Genomic DNA, 20,668 nt, shown 5'->3' with positions numbered 1-20,668 from the left:
CACTAGGAGTACAACTAAACCACTCACTAGGAGTACAACTAAACCACTCACTAGGAGTACAACTAAACCACTCACTAGTAGAATACCAAGCATGAACGATAAGAATGCATTAGGAGTTTAACACAGTCTAGATGGGGAGGAAACAGTCCAGGTCTTATCTGATTGACAGACTCATCTTAAAGTTGGATTCCTTCAACTAAGCCTTTTCATTTTCTGTGGATGAGGCCTGGCTTGATTTGTTGCCAAAATGTCTCTCAATCACTATGAAGTGATTGTAAGTTCACTGAATTAAAGCTCCTTCTAAATGACCCTCTTATTACAGTGTGTCATCATAAGGCACAGGAGTTTTCCTGACCATAATATTATTAACCACAGACACTGTTCCTTTGTAAAGTATCTTTAGGTTCCTGAAAAGCGCTATACAAATCACATGTTTTAAAAAAAATATTATTATTACTTGCCAATTCTTTGTTATGGCCTATAACTTGGGCTCAAAAACATTCTGACTGCCTGTATGAAAAAAAAACTCCTGGCCCAACCTCATATTTCTGGTGTACTATGATTGAGATAACGGCAAAAAGTAACAAAAATCTATTGAAAAAATGGGTGAAAAGCAAAAACATAATGTAAAGCCCATACATCCATTAATACACTACATGGATCAAGGAGCTTTTCATTCAAACTGCTATTGCAGACCTGGACACAGTGACACTGTCCGGGTCCAGACGCTAAACCGATCTGTAGAGGCTGGAGCATCCTGGGCCATATCTCAGCTCTGCTGGGGCAGAGGCTCTGTCACTAGCTCTATCATAAACAGGATACGGGCAGGCTGCATCTTCACTTACAATTAGATTGGGGGAAAAGAGAGGAAGGGAAGAGGGACAGAGGGAAGGAGAAATATGGGATGAGGGTGGGAGGGATGGAGTTAGAGATAGACAGATAGAGGGAGAGAGAGACCAACAGAGGGATGGAGAGAGTAGTAGGGAGAGGGAAAGATGGAGACAGAGTAGGAAGAGAAAGAATAAGCAACTGATAGAGAAGCAGAGAGAACGTATTATACAGACTCCCCAGGTCTTTGTTTCAACTTCCATTCAACACTTGCTCTCCTCTCTCTCTTCTTCTCCCTATGCCTCCTGCTGTCTTTCACCTCTGCTTTGAATGAGGGGAAAAAGAAAGTGAGAAAAAGATGGATGGAGAGATTACCAGGAGGAGAAGCACTGTTGATCCGTCAGCACCCATTCCTCTCGGATCAGCGAGCCCCCGCACCAGTGAGTGTTCCTGGGTAGGGAACACAGGACATCATCATGAGCTTAGTCCCATGCTCTATAGACAGTCTGTACTGTATCCAACTCTTAAGAAAAAAATACATATGTTTTACGGTCACACAGGTGCAGTGAAATGTGTTGTTTTACAGGGTCAGCCAAAGTAGTAAAGCAACCTAGAGAAATTAGGGTTAGATGCCTTGCTTAACGACACGTCAACAGATTGTCCACCTTGACGTTTCGGTTACCAGCCCAATGCTCTAACTGCTAGGCTACCTGCCGCCCTCTTCCATCCATGTCAAGTCATACAGTCAAATCTTGCGGTCCTCCTCAACGTCTGGACATTCTTTCATAATGCGTATGGATCTGTCTCAAACAGCACCCCATTCCCTATTTAGTGCACTACCTTTGATTAGGGCCAATAGGACTCTGGTCAAAAGTAGCGCAAATAGGCTGCCGTTTGGAACGAAACTTGTGAGGAGTAGATGGATCGTTATCCTGCATGGCACCAATAGAAAAGTTGGCATACACACAGAGCAGAGGTCACCAAAAGGTTGATCGTGAACGACAGGTCCAGGTCCAGGGCCGGACAGGAACAAGAATTTGTCTCTGGTATTTTATCTACAGCAGCCCACATCACAGCGCATGCCACCGACTCAGCCCCTCCCCGGTGGGCCACCAGCTATGCACAAACACACCATACCCCCTACACCCTGACCCAACACACCCTACTTAGACACAGGCAGTAGCACTGACACGTACAGTTGAAGTCGGAAGTTTACATACACCTTAGCCAAATACATTTAAACTCAGTTTGTCACAATTCCTGACATTTAATCCTAGTAAAAATGCACTCTTAGGTCAGTTAGGATCAGCACTTTGAATGTGAAATGTCAGAATAATAGTAGAGAGAATTATCTTTTTCAGCTTTTATTTCTTTCATCACATTCCCACTGGGTCAGAAGTTTACATACACTCAATTAGTATTTGGTAGCAATGTCTTTAAATTGTTTAACTTGGGTCAAACGTTTCAGGTAGCCTTCCACAAGCTTCCCACAATAAGTTGTGTGAATTTTGGCCCATTCCTCCTGACAGAACTGGTGTAACTGAATCAGGTTTGTAGGCCTCCTTGCTCGCACATGCTTTTTCAGTTCTGCCCACAAATGTTTTATGGGATTGAGGTCAGGGCTTTGTGATGGCCACTCCAATACCTTGACTTTGTTGTCCTTAAGCCATTTTGCCACAACTTTGTAAGTATGCTTGGGGTCATTGTCCATTTGGAAGAGCCATTTGCAACCAAGCTTTAACTTCCTGACTGATGTCTTGAGATGTTGCTTCAAAATATCCACAGAATATATATGTTTGAAAAACAAGTTTTAATGACTCCAACATAAGTGTATGTAAAGCACCCCGACTTCAACATGTATTTGCTGCCAAATACCACCGGATGCTTCAACTAGTTGGGATGGCTGTTATTCTGTCTGGCAGATGCAACTCACCACTATAACTGTTCTTCTGTCTGGAGATACAACTCACCACTATAACTGTTCCTCTGTCTGGAGATACAACTCACCACTATAACTGTTCCTCTGTCTGGAGATACAACGCGCCACTATAACTGTTCCTCTGCCTGAAGATACGACTCACCACTATAACTGTTCCCCATGTCTGCAGATGCAACTCACCGTAGTCTGGCTTTTTTATGCCGGTTTTGGAGCAGTGGCTTCTTCCTTGCTGAGAGGCCTTTCAGGTTATGTCGATAAAAGACTAATTTTACTGTGGATATAGATACTTTTGTACCCGTTTCCTCCAGCATCTTCACAAGGTCCTTTGCTGTTGTTCTGGGATTGATTTGCACTTTTCGCACCAAAGAACGTTCATCTCTAAGAGACAGAATGCATCTCCTTCCTGAGCGGTATGACGGCTGCATGGTCCCATGTTGTTTATACCTGCGTACTATTGTTTGTACAGAGGAACATGGTACCTTCAGGCGTTTGGAAATTGCTCCCAAGGATGAACCAGACTTGTGGAGGTCTACAAAATTTTATCTGAGGTCTTGGGTGTTTTCTTTTGATTTTCCCATGATGTCAACTGTCTGGAGATACAACTCACCACTATGAACTGTTCCTCTGTCTGGAGATACAACTCACCACTATAACTGTTCCTCTGTCTGGAGATACAACTCACCACTATAACTGTTCCATCTGGAGATACAACTCACCACTATAACTGTTCCTCTGTCTGGAGAAACAACTCACCACTATAACTGTTCCTCTGTCTGGAGAAACAACTCACCACTATAACTGTTCCTCTGTCTGGAGATACAACTCACCACTATAACTGTTCCTCTGTCTGGAGAAACAACTCACCACTATAACTGTTCCTCTGTCTGGAGAAACAACTCACCACTATAACTGTTCCTCTGTCTGGAGATACAACTCACCACTATAACTGTTCTTCTGTCTGGAGATACAACTCACCACTATAACTGTTCCTCTGTCTGGAGATACAACTCACCACTATAACTGTTCCTCTGGAGATACAACTCACCACTATAACTGTTCCTCTGTCTGGAGAAACAACTCACCACTATAACTGTTCCTCTGTCTGGAGATACAACTCACCACTATAACTGTTCCTCTGGAGATACAACTCACCACTATAACTGTTCCTCTGTCTGGAGATACAACTCACCACTATAACTGTTCCTCTGTCTGGAGATACAACTCACCACTATAACTGTTACTCTGTCCGGAGAAACAACTCACCACTATAACTGTTCCTCTGGAGATACAACTCACCACTATAACTGTTACTCTGTCCGGAGAAACAACTCACCACTATAACTGTTCCTCTGTCTGGAGATACAACTCACCACTATAACTGTTACTCTGTCCGGAGAAACAACTCACCACTATAACTGTTCCTCTGTCTGGAGATACAACTCACCACTATAACTGTTCCTCTGTCTGGAGATACAACTCACCACTATAACTGTTCCTCTGTCTGGAGATACAACTCACCACTATAACTGTTCCTCTGTCTGGAGATACAACTCACCACTATAACTGTTCCTCTGTCTGGAGATACAACTCACCACTATAACTGGGCCTCTGTCCGGAGAAACAACCCACCACTATAACTGTTCCTCTGATGGCTCGCTCATCACAGCAAAACAGACACATGGCAGATACTTTCACTACAGGAATCATGAGGATAATGTAAAGCACTTTACTATTTGACCAAATCATGGTTTTAGACGCCCAAAAAAATAGGACATTTTGAGTGAGGTGACAATGTAGAATATATTCTTTCTACGTTTTTAAGCACCCTTTTTGTTTTTTATGATCCATGATCTTGGCTGTCTACCTCATGGTTTCCCACTCGGTCCTGTGGAACATTTTGGTTTTTGCACAGCTGGTTCAAATAATCACAGCGTTATGATGAGTTGGTAGTGCTAGGGAAAAAAACAAAATGTTCACCCGGGGAGGAGCAGGTCTCTTTGTTGATGCCGCGTTTGACTTTGAATGTGAGTTTTTGTGACCGTAGCACAGCCTATCAGAAAACCGGGCCGGCCCATCTTGGTAAAGTGGCCACTGTATAAAAAAGAAATTGCACAAAAATCTTTAAAAAAAAATCTTAACAGGCCCATGGGCCGGTGGCCATGTCACTTTTTCAGTTTTTGTTTTTGATAATATGTGTCCATTTCGACCAAAAACTGGTTCAGGCCATCTGGCATTTGCCAGAATTGCCAGATGGCCAATTCGCCCCTCGACTGGTCGATCTCCAAGGCATTCCTTGGACTGTTTTTAATAGGTTCATGTTGAATAGGGTTTCGTTTTTTAAAGTCATGTTTAAAACTGAATCTGAGCGGTAGATCTCAGCCTGCATTTTGACTCAGAAAGTGATCTCGGCTCAATAAAGTTTGGTCACCACTGAGATAGAGTATGACTCTAAGTAATGAGAGGTGGAAAAGGGTTCCAGAGCAAAAAGCTAATGAAACAGCAGCAGAAGTATTTTGATTGATGTTGAAGTATCCGGTAACATGGGTAGTTTGAACGTGGAAACATGCATTTGCTCAGCAGCCAATCATTTTGTCTCTGTGGTTTCTTTTTTGTTATTATTTCATTTTTTTCAAGTGAGTCCAAGTTTAACCTGCCTATGTTACGTGAGTCTTCAACTTCCATCAATGTTTTTATATTAATGTCTTCCCTCTATTTGTATTTGAACAGAAGGATGCAGATACAGCACATAAAACACATGGGCATGTCAAGTCTTTCATACAACAAAGTTCAGTACACTCTTAGAAAAAAAAGGTGCAATATAAAACCTAAAAGGGTTCTTCAGAAGCAGAACCCTTTTTGGTTCCAGGTAGAACCCTTTTGGTTCCAGGTAGAACCCTTTCCACAGAGGGTTCTACATGGAACCCAACGGGGTTGTACCTGGGACCAAAAAGGGTGCTCCTACGGGGACAGCCGAATAACCTTTTTGGAACCATTTTTTCTAAGAATGTACAGCTGTGTTCTAGCACAAACATAGAGCTGCCAAAACTAATACCCTTTAAGGACTTCCTCTTCAGAGCAATAACAAAATGGCACTTTGCTGAAAAGTGTTTAGCGTAAAATGATATAGCAGGAGCACTTGTTTGCCTTGCAAACCAACAGAAGAATCAAACTAGGTGTACCATGCTTATGTGATGAGTCACTTGGCCTGAGACCTCAATGCCTAGACTTCAGCTCAGCTGGCTAACCTAAGACTTATGTTAGCTCCCATACCTAATGCATTTTAGCTCTATTGGCTAACACTGTCCTGCGCAAGAGATGTGGGTTCAAACCCAGGTCAGTCACGCATTCAGTAGTGGTGTTCCTGTGCATTCAGTAGTGGTGTTCCTGTGCATTCAGTGGTGGTGTTCCTGTGCATTCAGTAGGGGTGTTCCTGTGCATTCAGTAGGGGTGTTCCTGTGCATTTAGTAGGGGTGTTCCTGTGCATTTAGTAGGGGTGTCCCTGTGCATTTAGTAGGGGTGTCCCTGTGCATTCAGCAGTGGTGTTCCTGTGAGGAGGGCTCTTACCCTTTCTGGATGCTGACAACCCAACTACCATCCTTAGCCTTGTGGACCTGGGCTCCTCCAACAATCCGGGTGGTCTTGTGGATGAAACAGGATGTCTTAGACACGAGAGAGATGCCTTGGGGTAAGAGAAAAGACAACTCATCTGGATTAGACTCTGGGGAAATATTTTAACTTTCTATTATTACTAAAGAATAGAGTATGCTTGGTCCAGGTTCAACTTCATTGAATGGCAGCGGGAGTGATCAGTTGTCCAGCCAAGCATGAACTCAGGCAATAAATAAACTGTACAGCTATAAGAGAAAGTTAGGAATAGAGGGAGATATACAAAGAGAGAGAGGGAAAGAGAGAGAGAGAGAAAGAGAGAGAGAGAGAGAGAGAGAGAGAGAGAGAGAGAGAGAGAGAGAGAGAGAGAGAGAGAGAGAGAGAGAGAGAGAGAGAGAGAGAGAGAGAGAGAAAGAGAAAGAGAGAAACAGAAAGAGAAACAGAAAGAGAGAGAGAGAGAAGGTGAATAGTAAGTAAGAGACACATTAATATGACACTCACTTCTTGGGTGGGCAGAGATGTTCGGAGACTTATCACCTGAAACAAAACAATTCAACAATTCAACACACGGACCTCACAAAGACAGGATATGACATATTTCACATGAACCCACTCAACATTAACATACAAAGCACGCAACCTCAACTCCCCTCTTCAAAACTATTCCTACCATTTAGTCCTAGCTCAAATGATCGCTGCATCTATCTGCATTGCAGTTGGGCGGCTATATTGAATTGAACCCACAGCAAATACATTTCCTCCAGCCAAGCACCCAAAAACTTCACAGATCAACATGTTTTACATTACGGAGATATAACCGCGAGGCCACTTGAAAAAGCTCCCCATCAATGTGAACCGATTACAGTCCGCCAAAGATGATATAGGGTACAACAAAAACAAATCACTAAACTCTGAATCAGTGAATGGCTTTGCAAATAATAAAAGCGGTCTGGATGAGATTGGACATCTGTTTGGAGTTAGAGTGTGTCCGTTCTGTGCCAGTTAGCTCAGCGAAACCACTGCACTAAGCCATAACATAACTGTAACAAGTGATGTAAGTGAAGCTTTGCGGCAAATTTCAGTCGTTAGACTACGTAATTCATTGTAGTATTACAAATGTGCAATAATCACGTCAACGGAAACGTCACAAACAAAGTGATAGCTGTATTAGTCATGGAACTAAGATCATTGCTGTGTTGTTGATGTCACATGAGATCGATTGAACAACACTATGAAAGTTCTGAGTGTAGCTAGACTTTTCACTGGACTTTTCTTCAACGACATTCAGCAAATGAAATGTAATTGAAGACGAAGCATCATCTGATGATTGGGCCGCTGATGAGACCTACTGGGTCGGAACTCAGGTCTCCTGTGCACGACAATATTATGTTAACCGTCTGAGCTAAAGCCTAGGCACTAGCTCAGGGAGCTAACACAAAACGAGGTTACTCACCACACGAGCATGGTTGACTCAACCATCTCCATTATTGATTACTTGGCATGTAGGGTAGATGTAAAGTCGATGTAGGGTCGATGAAGGGTAGATGTAGGAAGATGTAGGGTAGGTATAGGGTAGATGTAGGAAGATTTAGGGTGGATGACGGGTAGATGACGGGTAGATGACGGGTGGATGACGGGTGGATGTAGGGTGGATGTAGGGTCGATGTAGGGTCGATGTAGGGTAGATGTAGATGTAGGGTAGATGTAGGGTAGATGTAAGGTAGATGACGGGTGGATGACGGGTGGATGTAGGGTAGATGTAGGAAGATGTAGGGTGGATGACGGGTAGATGTAGGTTAGATGAAGAGTAGATGTAGGGTCGATGAAGGGTATATGAAGGGTAGATGTAGGAGTGTATAGGGGATGAGACAGAGATTGGATGAAGACAGTGTTTTGTATTCTTACAGCGTTTGAGCTTGCAGTAGTCCCATGGGATAGAGGGGTCCGTAGTGTGACACCAGGGACCGTGCTTATCCTGGTCTGGATTCCTGCACAGGTTCCTCTCCAAACCCACGCTGGATTCTCCACTGGAAAACACAACATATATGAGGACACATGCATAAGCACATACACACAGAGACACATACTGTAGATACACATATACTGTATGTAGGTACACACACATGCATACATACACATGGAAAAGTCTGACACCATAACTGCATTCAGGTTGGAAACTTTGACTCAGCTGTTATTATCGGGGCAGTGAATCCTCAGAGTTCCAGCTATGCAGAGGCCTTACAAGGAAGCAAAGCAGTTTTGTGAAGAGTGCTCCGGGGAATATGAAAATATGCAATCCCAGCAATCACCACGGTTCAGACAAGGAAGAAGCTACAGACTCAACTCCAAGATACAGTCCAAACATTGTAAACGTGGACTCAAGATCTGGTCGTATACTTCACTGCACATAGACTAAACCGAGCCTAAACAGATGCTTTCGGAAGTCAATTCCAATCCAATTCCAATCCTTCATACATTCAAAATAATTGGAATATCTTTAGATATGATCAATTTGTTGGAGGGCTTGGATCAGGATTCAGAAAAACACAATGTGAGGAGAGGGGGAAACAGATTTGTCAGCCAGTGTGAAGATCATTTCACTTCCCCCGCCAATGTTAAACAAGCCGTAACCTTTCCGCCATTTTTCTGCGCCGACCCCTTGACCTTGTGCGAGGGGCAGACTCACTGGCTGCGGGCCACATGAGGGAAGCTGATTGGCTTTGATCTGCCGGGCCGAGAAAGCACTTCCTGGGGTCACGGGTCAGCTCTGGCACATGTCCATCTGTCGCTGCCATTTTGGCTTTTAAATTCCTTTAAATGAAGTAATTCTAACAGCCAGGGCCAACGTTAGCTACGGTACTTTAGCATGGGGGCACACGGATGTGGCGAGAGGGGCAGACTATGCGCCCCTCCAGGGTGGCTTGTTCTGGAAGTTCTGAAAGCACCGTAAGGCTTCCTCTCTGTCAGCTAGACAAATAATAGCAGGCCCAGGACTGACCCGGGTGGGGCCCCTGATTTCCTGTCGTTGTTTGTTTTCACGGCGTGGCTTTATTCATTTACAAGGGGATTTTCTCTAAGCGACGGGAAATACCTCGTCAATAAACAGTTATTCAAAAAAGACAGAGAATTTGAAAATGTCAAAGAAACCTTCGCATACATTTCTTGAACCCATAGTTCTACTTTTACTCATGTGAATATGGATTGAGAGGTAAGTTCCAGTTGTGTATGGCTGGTAAGTGTGTGTAATGTATGAGGTTTACCTTACCTGTTGCTATGATTTGCCCACAGTCCGCAGGGAATTCCTGATCTGGTCTTGGATAAATTGCCTGTGTAATTCCCTCCATTGTCCTCATAACAATCTGGGACAGACAGAGATAGAGAGAAGGAGAAAATAAAACACTGAGTAGTCTTAAACCGACCCTATATGTGTCTTATTGAGATTACCATCTACAGTCTCTCTCGCTCTCTCTCACAGACACGAACGCACGCACACACACACAGCTATACCCACAGTGTAGAACACAGTTATAGCCACAGTGTAGAACACAGCTATACCCACAGTGTAGAAAACAGTTATAGCCACAGTGTAGAACACAGCTATGCTCACAGCTATAGCCACAGTGTAGAACACAGCTAAATCCACAGTGTAGAACACAGCTATACCCACAGTGTAGAACACAGCTATACCCACAGTGTAGAACACAGCTATACCCACAGTGTAGAACACAGCTATGCTCACAGCTATAGCCACAGTGTAGAACACAGCTAAATCCACAGTGTAGAACACAGCTATACCCACAATGTAGAACACAGCTATACCCACAGTGTAGAACACAGCTATACCCACAGTGTAGAACACAGCTATACCCACAGTGTAGAACACAGCTATACCCACAGTGTAGAACACAGCTATACCCACAGTGTAGAACACAGTTATAGCCACAGTGTAGAACACAGCTATGCTCACAGTGTAGAACACAGTTATAGCCACAGTGTAGAACACAGCTATACCCACAGTGTAGAACACAGTTATAGCCACAGTGTAGAACACAGCTATAGCCACAGTGTAGAACACAGCTATGCTCACAGCTATAGCCACAGTGTAGAACACAGCTAAATCCACAGTGTAGAACACAGCTATACCCACAGTGTAGAACACAGCTAAATCCACAGTGTAGAACACAGCTAAATCCACAGTGTAGAACACAGCTAAATCCACAGTGTAGAACACAGCTAAATCCACAGTGTAGAACACAGCTAAATCCACAGTGTAGAACACAGCTATACCCACAGTGTAGAACACAGCTATACCCACAGTGTAGAACACAGCTAAATCCACAGTGTAGAACACAGCTATACCCACAGTGTAGAACACAGCTATACCCACAGTGTAGAACAAAAGATGTTGATTCAACGTAAAATTGTTAGGCTACCAGCTGCAATAGGATTGTTAGTTTGTTCAAAAGAAATGTTGTTGAGCAAAACTCACAATCCTATTGCAGCTGGTTGCCTTACAATTGTACATTGAATCAACATGTTTTTGTGTGTGTAGGCCCACTGAGAGACAACATTCTGATATTGATGCCGTCGTAAAAAAGGCACGTTGAAACTGGGCTCGATTTGTGGTTTGGATCAATTTAACATGTTGGGCCAATCTAGAATTGGTGGTTCCCATATGGAATAAAAGAGACAGGAAGATTTCTCCCCCATATCGACTGTTGCTAAGCAGAACCAGAGGTACCTGTCGTGACCAAAGCTCTCTCTCTCTTCCTCCAGAAATCTCTTTTGAAATGCAAAGCATAGACATGTATGAGAGAGAGAATTCCAGCAAACGTTGAATTGCTGTCTGACCATTTGTTGTTTCTTTTTGTAATTTGAGGAAAATGAATTTGTAGGGCAACCAAACCAAAACCAACCATGCCCAAAAGACTGCCAGTAGTCTGTTTCAGTAAGCGACCACAGCTCATTCTCAATATATTGCAGCTGAAGTTTAGAGGTCAATTGCAAATACAGTACATAGCAAGCCATACACTCGATTACACCACATATGTAGTCATTCAAATAGCATACAGTATATTGTTTAAACATCCGTACCATGCACATACAGTTGAAGTCGGAAGTTTACATACACTTAGGTTGGAATCATTACAACTCGTTTTTCAACCACTCCACAAATTTCTTGTTAACAAACTATAGTTTTGGCAAGTCGGTTAGGACATCTACTTTGTGCATGACACAAGTAATTTTTCCAAAAATTGTTTACATACAGATTATTTCCCTCTATCACAATTCTAGTGGGTCAGAAGTTTACATACACTAAGTTGACTGTGTCTTTAAACAGCTTGAAAAATTCCAGAAAATGATGTCATGGCTTTAGAAGCTTCTGATAGGCTAATTTACATCATTTGAGTCAATTGGAGGTGTACCTGTGGATGCATTTCAAGGCCTACCTTCAAACTCAGTGCCTCTTTGCTTGACATCATGGAAAATCAAAAGAAATCAGTCAAGACCTCAGAAAAAGAATTGTAGACCTCCTCAAGTCTGGTTCATCGTTGGGAGCAATTTCGAAACGCCTGAAGGTACCACGTTCATCTGTACAAACAATAGTACGCAAGTATAAACACTATGGGACCAAGCAGCCGTCATACCGCTCAGGAAGGAGACGCGTTCTGTCTCCCAGAGATGAACGTTCTTTGGTGCGAAAAGTGCAAATCAATCCCAGAACAACAGCAAAGGACCTTGTGAAGATGCTGGAGGAAACATAGGACTCGTTTTACTGTGGATATAGATACTTTTGTACCTATCGACATAACCTGAAAGGCCGCTCAGCAAGGAAAAAGCCACTGTTCCAAAACCACCATGAAAAAGCCAAACTACGGTTTGCAACTGCACATGAGGACAAAGACCGTACCTTTTGGAGAAATGTCCTCTGGTCTGATGAAACAAAACTAGAACTGTTTGGCCATAATGACCATCGTTATGTTTAGAGGAAAAAGGGGGATGCTTGCAAGCCGAAGAACACCATCCCAACCGTGAAACACGGGGGTGGCAGCATCATGTTGTGGGGGTGCTTTGCTGCAGGAGGGACTGGTGCACTTCACAAAATAGAGGGCATCATGAGGAAGAAAAATTCTGTGGATATATTGAAGCAACATCTCAAGACATCAGTCAGGAAGTTAAAGCTTGGTTGCAAATGGGTCTTCCAAATGGACAATGACCCCAAGCAAACTTCCAAAGTTGTGGCAAATTGGCTTAAGGACAACAAAGTCAAGGTATTGGAGTGGCCATCACAAAGCCCTGACCTGAATCCCATAAAACATTTGTGGGCATAACTGAAAAAGCATGTGCGAGCAAGGAGGCCTACAAACCTGACTCAGTTACACCAGCTCTGTCACGAGAAATGGGCCAAAATTCACCCAACTTATTGTGGGAAGCTTGTGGAAGGCTACCTAAAAAGTTTGACCCAAGTTAAACAATTTAAAGGCAATGCTACCAAATATTAATTCAGTATGTAAACTTCTGAGCCACTGGGAAAAAATAAATAAAAGCTGAAATAAATTTTTCTCTCTACTATTATTCTGACATTTCACATTCTTAAAATAAAGTGGTGATCCTAACTGACCTAAAACAGGGATTAATTGTCAGGAATTGTGAAAAACTGAGTTTAAATGTATTTTGCTAAGGTATATGTAAACTTCCGACCTCAAATGTATATAAATTGTTTGCTGATTAATGTGTACATACTGCATGTGGATTTTTGTAAATTCAATATTATTATTCATGTAGATGAAGCTGCCTATTCAGTCTGTTTACTGTGGGAGAACCATAATGCAACATGTAATTCTGGGTGTACTAAGTGAATAAAGGTGGTGGTGATTCTGATGTATTGTATGGGGCCAGTGTGCTGTGTGGTGTTGTGTCTCAGTAGAATCAATAATTGGCATGCTCAACACAATAGTCCTTCCATCAAAGTCTTTGGGTGCCGGGTTGGAGGATCATGTCAACTGGAAAACAAAACTGGGTCTCACCTTCTGTGTCGATGTTCTCTGTCTCACACCGGGGTATATTGGTGCAGAAGGCTAGTCTCTGGTTAGGATCTGTAGTGAAGCACCATGGGATCTCTGCACCATCTGGGTTCCGACAGTAGTTCTCTCTCAGGTCTCTGTGATGTAAGAGAGAGATACGTACACACTGGTTAAATAGCTGCTTCCCACGTGGACATACGTAATAATATGACTGTATGTGTCCGTTTCCCTGTATTTCTCGTACCAGTGACAGAAACAAAATAAAACCCATGTGGGTATTGAATGACATCATCACTCACTTGCACTTGTAATTCTGCGGGCTGTAGGTGTGGTTATGGGGGAACTGGGAGTCCCAGCGTTGACATGTGACGCCCGACGGGGTGACGCTCACAGTACCGTGGTAACTCTGTCCCTGCTCCCTGAAACACGACGATGTAGCATCCACATCAGAGTCATTACCTGGGTCTGAGACAGAGAGGGGGAGAAGAAGGAAGTTGAGAGAGAGGTATGAAAACAGAGAGAGTGAGAAAGAGGATTTAGGATGAGAGATGAGCAATAGATAAGATGAGGGGAGATGATAGACAGAAAGAAGAATGTAAAGACGTTGACAGGGGAGAAACCAGACAGAGAAGGCAGGAGGGAGAGAGAAACCAGACAGAGAAGACAGGAGGGAGAGAGAGTGAGAAACCATACAGAGAAGACAGGAGGGAGAGAGAGGGAGAAACCATACAGAGAAGACAGGAGGGAGAGAGAGGGAGAAACCATACAGAGAAGACAGGAGGAAGAGAGAGAAACCAGACAGAGAAGACAGGAGGAAGATAGAAACCAGACAGAGAAGACAGGAGGAAGAGAGAAACCAGACAGAGAAGACAGTAGGGAGAGAGAAACCAGACAGAGAAGACAGGAGGGAGAGAGAAACCAGACAGAGAAGATAGGAGGGAGAGTGAAACCAGACAGAGAAGACAGGAGGGGGAGAGAAACAAGACAGAGAAGACAGGAGGGGGAGAGAAACCAGACAGAGAAGACAGGAGGGGGAGAGAAACCAGACAGAGAAGACAGGAGGGGGAGAGAAACCAGACAGAGAATACAGGAGGGAGAGAGAGGGAGAAACCAGACAGAGAAGGCGAAACCAGACAGAGAAGACAGGAGGGAGAGAAACCAGACAGAGAAGACAGGACGGGGAGAGAAACCAGACAGAGAAGACAGGAGGGGGAGGGAAACCAGACAGAGAAGACAGGAGGGAGAGATAGAGAGAAACCAGACAGAGAAGACAGGAGGGAGAGAGAGGCAGGAAGAAGGGAGAAAGAAAAGAGGGAAAGAGGGAAAAGAAAGAGAATCGGTCATGTTTAGCCTAGAGACAAATGATCCTAAACAGTCAGTCCAGATGTAGGATCTTAATTTGACCAGCATTATCGAAGCAAAATCATCCTGTTCAGTCCATAATGTTGCTTGATCGGTGGTTAGGCTATTAGCTAAATGAAAAGTACAATACTGTTAATATACAGTGTGTGCGAGTTTTCATTGAACTTATGTAAATCACAAACCTCTGCATTTTCCACGGTGCAGGAAAATTCTCAGCAAAATAAGAGTGATCAAATTAACATCCTATATCTGTAGTACTGTATGGTCTATAATCTGTCTATTTATCCAAAACAGTGGTGCCCCACCACGAGACATACCGAAACCAACACTACAACAGACCACAGACTTGCATAATCAGACTAATGGGAATGGGCTGTAGCCAACTCTTCTATCTCTGTCATGCCATTCAATAAACGAACACAGAGAGTAGTAGGCTAATTGCACAAACAGACTGGACAGCCAGGGTAGGTTATAGGGTATTGGGTATCACATATCTGAGTGTCAGGACAAAGTGGGTATAAAAACAGATGAAGAGTATCTGAAAATCTGAGTTTCTGATATCCAACAGATTTTTGGGGGAGTTTAGACAGGTTTAGTTTGGGTATCTAATATCTTTATCCGTTAAGTACTAAAATACTTAAGTACTTTTCAAACATAGCTCTCAAAGCTCTACAAAGGGCTACAAAAAGGGAATCTCTACTATCTAGCATCTGCGAATCCCCTCTATCCTATACTGTACTGGCCTCATTCATGGTGTACAGTGTACCATACCAGGTTTTGGCAGGAAGAACGTGCATGTGTGGGTTGAGCCTAGCTAGATCCCTATTGCTTGGGTAGCTTGGCCTCTTACATGTGTGACTGTAAGGGTGGGTTACTATAACGAAGGCCTGATGGATGTGGTACTCACCGCCAAGCCAAACAACCCTGCATTCAGCCCGCTTAACAAGGCTTCCTGGCCCTCTGGTCTCCAAAAAACAACCCTGCATTCAGCCCGCTTAACAAGGCTTCCTGGCCCTCTGGTCTCCAAAAAACAACCCTGCATTCAGCCTGCTTAACAAGGCTTCCTGGCCCTCTGGTCTCCAAAAAACAACCCTGCATTCAGCCTGCTTAACAAGGCTTCCTGGCCCTCTGGTCTCCAAAAAACAACCCTGCATTCAGCCTGCTTAACAAGGCTTCCTGGCCCTCTGGTCTCCAAAAACAACCCTGCATTCAGCCCGCTTAACAAGGCTTCCTGGCCCTCTGGTCTCCAAAAAACAACCCTGCATTCAGCCCGCTTAACAAGGCTTCCTGGCCCTCTGGTCTCCAAAAAACAACCCTGCATTCAGCCTGCTTAACAAGGCTTCCTGGCCCTCTGGTCTCCAAAAAACAACCCTGCATTCAGCCCGCTTAACAAGGCTTCCTGGCCCTCTGGTCTCCAAAAAACAACCCTGCATTCAGCCCGCTTAACAAGGCTTCCTGGCCCTCTGGTCTCCAAAAAACAACCCTGCATTCAGCCTGCTTAACAAGGCTTCCTGGCCCTCTGGTCTCCAAAAAACAACCCTGCATTCAGCCTGCTTAACAAGGCTTCCTGGCCCTCTGGTCTCCAAAAAACAACCCTGCATTCAGCCCGCTTAACAAGGCTTCCTGGCCCTCTGGTCTCCAAAAAACAACCCTGAATTCAGCCTGCTTAACAAGGCTTCCTGGCCCTCTGGTCTCCAAAAAACAACCCTGCATTCAGCCTGCTTAACAAGGCTTCCTGGCCCTCTGGTCTCCAAAAAACAACCCTGCATTCAGCCTGCTTAACAAGGCTTCCTGGCCCTCTGGTCTCCAAAAAACAACCCTGCATTCAGCCTGCTTAACAAGGCTTCCTGGCCCTCTGGTCTCCAAAAAACGATCCCGAAAAATCTCAGAACTCCGCTTTTTTATGTTACAGTGTACAGGGACGGATTTTTGGAATTTCTGCAACCCCTCCGGATTTGAGGGATTTGTGTTTCTATACTGTTTGATAAATGAGCCGCGTTCAGAAAAAAAAGGAAGGGAATGTTTGGAGAGGAGGACAGAAGGAGGATGTTCTTTTGGCTTGATGTAATGCATGCCGGCATCTAACGTCGGGTCACCTTTGTTATCTACAGGTTAGGCAGTGCAGAATCCATCTGGACAAATTATTTTTTACTCCCCGGTTGTAAATCACGGTCCTCAGCCGGGCGGGGCCGTGGGCTCAAGGTCAGTGTTGAACATCCCTTTGGATGAAGAATATCAAACTGTCTAAAAGTGGTTTCTATCCTCTTTTTCATCACACACACACACACACACACACACACACACACACACACACACACACACACACACACACACACACACACACACACACACACACACACACACACACACACACACACACACACACACACACACACACACACACACACACACACACACACACACACACACACAGCGAACCCCCCAACACACTAGCACGCCCTCTCATCCTCCCATCTTGTCAAGTCCTCAGTTGTAGTGCCAGGGTTTCCGTGGGCCTTGCTTTCTACAACACTTCTGACAATCTGTTATGGTTTCAACATCCATGGTGTTACAACTATGGCGCCTGTGTGTTCTGTTGATAACGATGATGAACATTACTCCCAATGCCTCCCAATCTATTGGAACTATCTGTGTCAGTAGCTATTGAGCCATTTTGGCTACTCCCCTACAGTTAATATATGTCATAAGGCTGAATCCTAATGTCCACTTAAAAGGGACATTTCTAGTTAGTCTTCCATTGACATCAATGCATGACTACAGATGAGTTTACACAAGCAACCCAATTGTGATCTTTTGCCCAATTAGAATTAAGCTGCCTGTGTAAACCCAGCCTTAGTACAAATTTGAAGTGGAAGTTAGGATTTGACCAATAATAAAAGTTTCATAGTGCTTTGTTGTGTTTGAGTGATCTGAATTAAGCGTTTTAAACCGTCAAACTCTCCCTCCCCTACAGTTGACAAACACAGCCTACTTGTCCTCACTGAGGTAAATAGCTTTCAGCTTAGAGCCACATGAAACACTAAATATCCTAAACAAAGCCTCTCCCTGTCTCCTTTGGAAGGCTCCTATACTCATCTCGTTATACCCCAAAACCACCATTGTGGCCCCGCTACCAAAAAAAACTTTGGCACTCCCAAAACCACAACTCGGTCCTCCCTAAAACCACCACTTCAATCACAGTGGTTGCCCTCGCAAAAGAGGTTTCTAACCTCCAGGCTCTTTCCTGGTTAAATAAAGTTAGAAAGCCCTGCTACAGACTCAGTGTGGTCCACTCTCTTCCCCTCTGATCACAGTAGAATCCCCATACAGATACATACATCGAAATATTGAAGAGTTCTATTGAATTCTGTGGGAGTCTAGTATTGTATTCCGCTGCTATGAAGGACTAATGGGGAGATGATGGTTTGTTTAGTGAAGTTATATGGGCATATATCGTTTATTGAAAGGGAATAGGGAATGTATGTGAGAGAATGGTTAAGTATTGGGAGGGACAGGGGGCCCCTCTCTCATAGAGGGAGCTGTGACTTCGCATTAATGAGGATCCGGACCAGGTGTGTGTAGAAAAATGTGTACCATCCATTATTCTTCTTTACTATGTGAGTGCTTCCTTCTCCACCTCAACCCAACACAACACAACACAGCACAACAGAACAGAACACAACACAACAGAACACAACAGAACACAACACAACAGAACACAACACAACAGAACACAACACAACACAACACAACACTGAGAACACAAAAGCAGACTGATTATCTAACATGTCTGTCCTTCCACACTCTCAGCGTTGGTATGCCATCCCAGTAGCATTAGACAGTTTTCACTGTTTGGGATAAAGAGGAAGACAGTAGGAAAGTGCACACACTCACCACACACACTGATGTTGCAGTACTCCCAGGGTGTTTGTGGGTCCATGGTGTAACACCACGGACGCAGACGGTTGTCCGGATTCCGACAGTAGTTGTCATTCAGCCCTTTATCAGGGTACCTGTGAAGAAAGACAGAGAGAGAGTTATGCTACATGGGTTCATCTCCTGTGTATTAGGATAGAGGGAGTGTTTGTGCAGCTGTGTAGGTTGTGTGTGTGTGTGTGTGTGTGTGTGTGTGTGTGTGTGTGTGTGTGTGTGTGTGTGTGTGTGTGTGTGTGTGTGTGTGTGTGTGTGTGTGTGTGTGTGTGTGTGTGTGTGTGTGTGTGTGTGTGTAGAACTTGATGAGGGACTGCAGTGCGGTTGGTCTGACTATACATATACAGGTCAATGGGGGAGAGTCACTCAGGCTTTCATCCACAGACCTTCACCACATTCACTGCATACAATAAGGTTGACTAACTAACAGCAGTGGGCTAATCCAAAGATCACAAACAATTGACTTTGAAGTAATGAAAAGGAATAATTCATTTAAAAGTAAGTAACGTTAGCCATAACTTACTGTGCTATAAATACATAAGGCTATGGGTTTCCTTACTCACTTTTTAGGTTGGTAGGGGTGTCTGTGGGGCTTGGATGAATCCCATCTCTGACACTCCTTCCCACTATCTGTGTGATCCATCGGCCCTTTGTAGTCTTCCCCATTACACCTCATACACTCCACTGCAAACACAAAAACAACGTTAGCACATCCTTCCCACAATGGCATAGAACATGTTTTCGACACTATATTAAAGAGGGAAACACGATTAAAGATGACTAAACAGTCTGACTTTTATCTTATTGTAAAGTTGATCACTTTAATAACGTTAGCAACATGCTTATCTCTCAATCTTTGTACAATATTCAATGAGAACTAAGATACTAGCATACTAAACATTTCTTGACACGGTAGTGAATTGTGATTCCCTGGTGCGTCAAAAACAACATTGTTGTTCGGCTACAAGAGCACAAGATATGTTTTTCTAGGTTGTTATCGGGATAACAGAGGGTTGTTATCAGACTGTAGTGGTACACTATTAGCAAGCAAAGTTCAGTTGAAAAAAACGTCCAAAAACAGGGCTACTTTTCACCAACAAACCAGCTTCACTCCAGTAAATGACATATCAATGTGGGCCACCTCATACATTCCAAAGATGTCTATGTTGGGCAAACCAAAGGGACAGCTTTCCGAGCACAGATTAATTCTAGTCCTAGACTAAAAATACTCTTAAATCCAGCACTAGGCTTAACCTGTGTCTGGGAAACTGGCCCCAACGTGTAATTGGACTCTGCTGGTTGAGGTGTTACCTTGGGAGCACTGAGGCAGGCCACACTCTTGGTGCCTGACCTCTGGGTCTGTAGTGAAACACCAGGGCCCACTGCTCTCGTTCTTGGGGTTACGGCAGAAGTTCCCGTTCAGGTCCTTCTTGCCCAGTCTCGCTGGCTGGAAGCTGAGGGAAAGTGTGGAGAAAAACACTACTAAGCATAAAGTGGGAATGACTAAATGTGTGTGACAGGCACGAAAGGTGTTGCTGTTTTAGGACTCATAAAGTTGTCGAACTTCATTTTGTTTAAGATGGGATTTTTTTAGTTTTTCTCTTAGATATTGACGTGAATTGGGGGCCCTTAGCTCCGAAGGCTAGCACGCTAAAAACTGAGCCAAAAACAAAGACAGTTGGTAGAGTCGCAACATGCTAACTTAGCTACATCGCTACATTATCTTGGACTATGGTAATATAGACAAAGTGTAATAAAATGTAAGGAAATATTATCTTCTAGTACATCATCCCTTCACATTCATTCCATGACCTCAGGCCAATCTACCAGTAAATGCTTCCAGTCTGACCTGTAAGTCAGCCAGTTACTGCTACACATGCACAGAGTCTCACAACAGGTATTTCACCACACAACTACGAATCAGAAACAGCAGCTCAACCATTTCTTGTTTTTGCCAACTTCACAAATTGAAACAATC

At 43.8% G+C, this 20,668-nt stretch overlaps 1 protein-coding gene across 1 annotated transcript in view; it reads right to left on the bottom strand.

Moving 5' to 3' along the window:
* hgfa (hepatocyte growth factor a) overlaps positions 1-20,144 on the bottom strand; it is a gene marked incomplete at its 5' end in the record, with an annotated part of 32,716 nt that extends 12,572 nt beyond the window's left edge. Inside the window, 10 exon segments of the mRNA XM_071332221.1 lie at positions 1,204-1,278; positions 6,332-6,446; positions 6,875-6,910; positions 8,279-8,400; positions 9,639-9,732; positions 13,402-13,535; positions 13,698-13,863; positions 18,655-18,773; positions 19,254-19,374; positions 20,002-20,144. Of these exon segments, the coding sequence (XP_071188322.1) occupies positions 1,204-1,278; positions 6,332-6,446; positions 6,875-6,910; positions 8,279-8,400; positions 9,639-9,732; positions 13,402-13,535; positions 13,698-13,863; positions 18,655-18,773; positions 19,254-19,374; positions 20,002-20,144 (1,125 nt within the window).
* Positions 20,145-20,668: the final 524 nt, after the last annotated feature.

Source organism: Salvelinus alpinus, chromosome 11 (assembly GCF_045679555.1).
Source record: "Salvelinus alpinus chromosome 11, SLU_Salpinus.1, whole genome shotgun sequence".
Classification (NCBI taxonomy): Eukaryota; Metazoa; Chordata; class Actinopteri; order Salmoniformes; family Salmonidae; genus Salvelinus; species Salvelinus alpinus.
The sequence above is the reverse complement of the archived record's forward strand: the minus strand, read 5'-3'. Positions and strand labels throughout refer to the sequence as shown.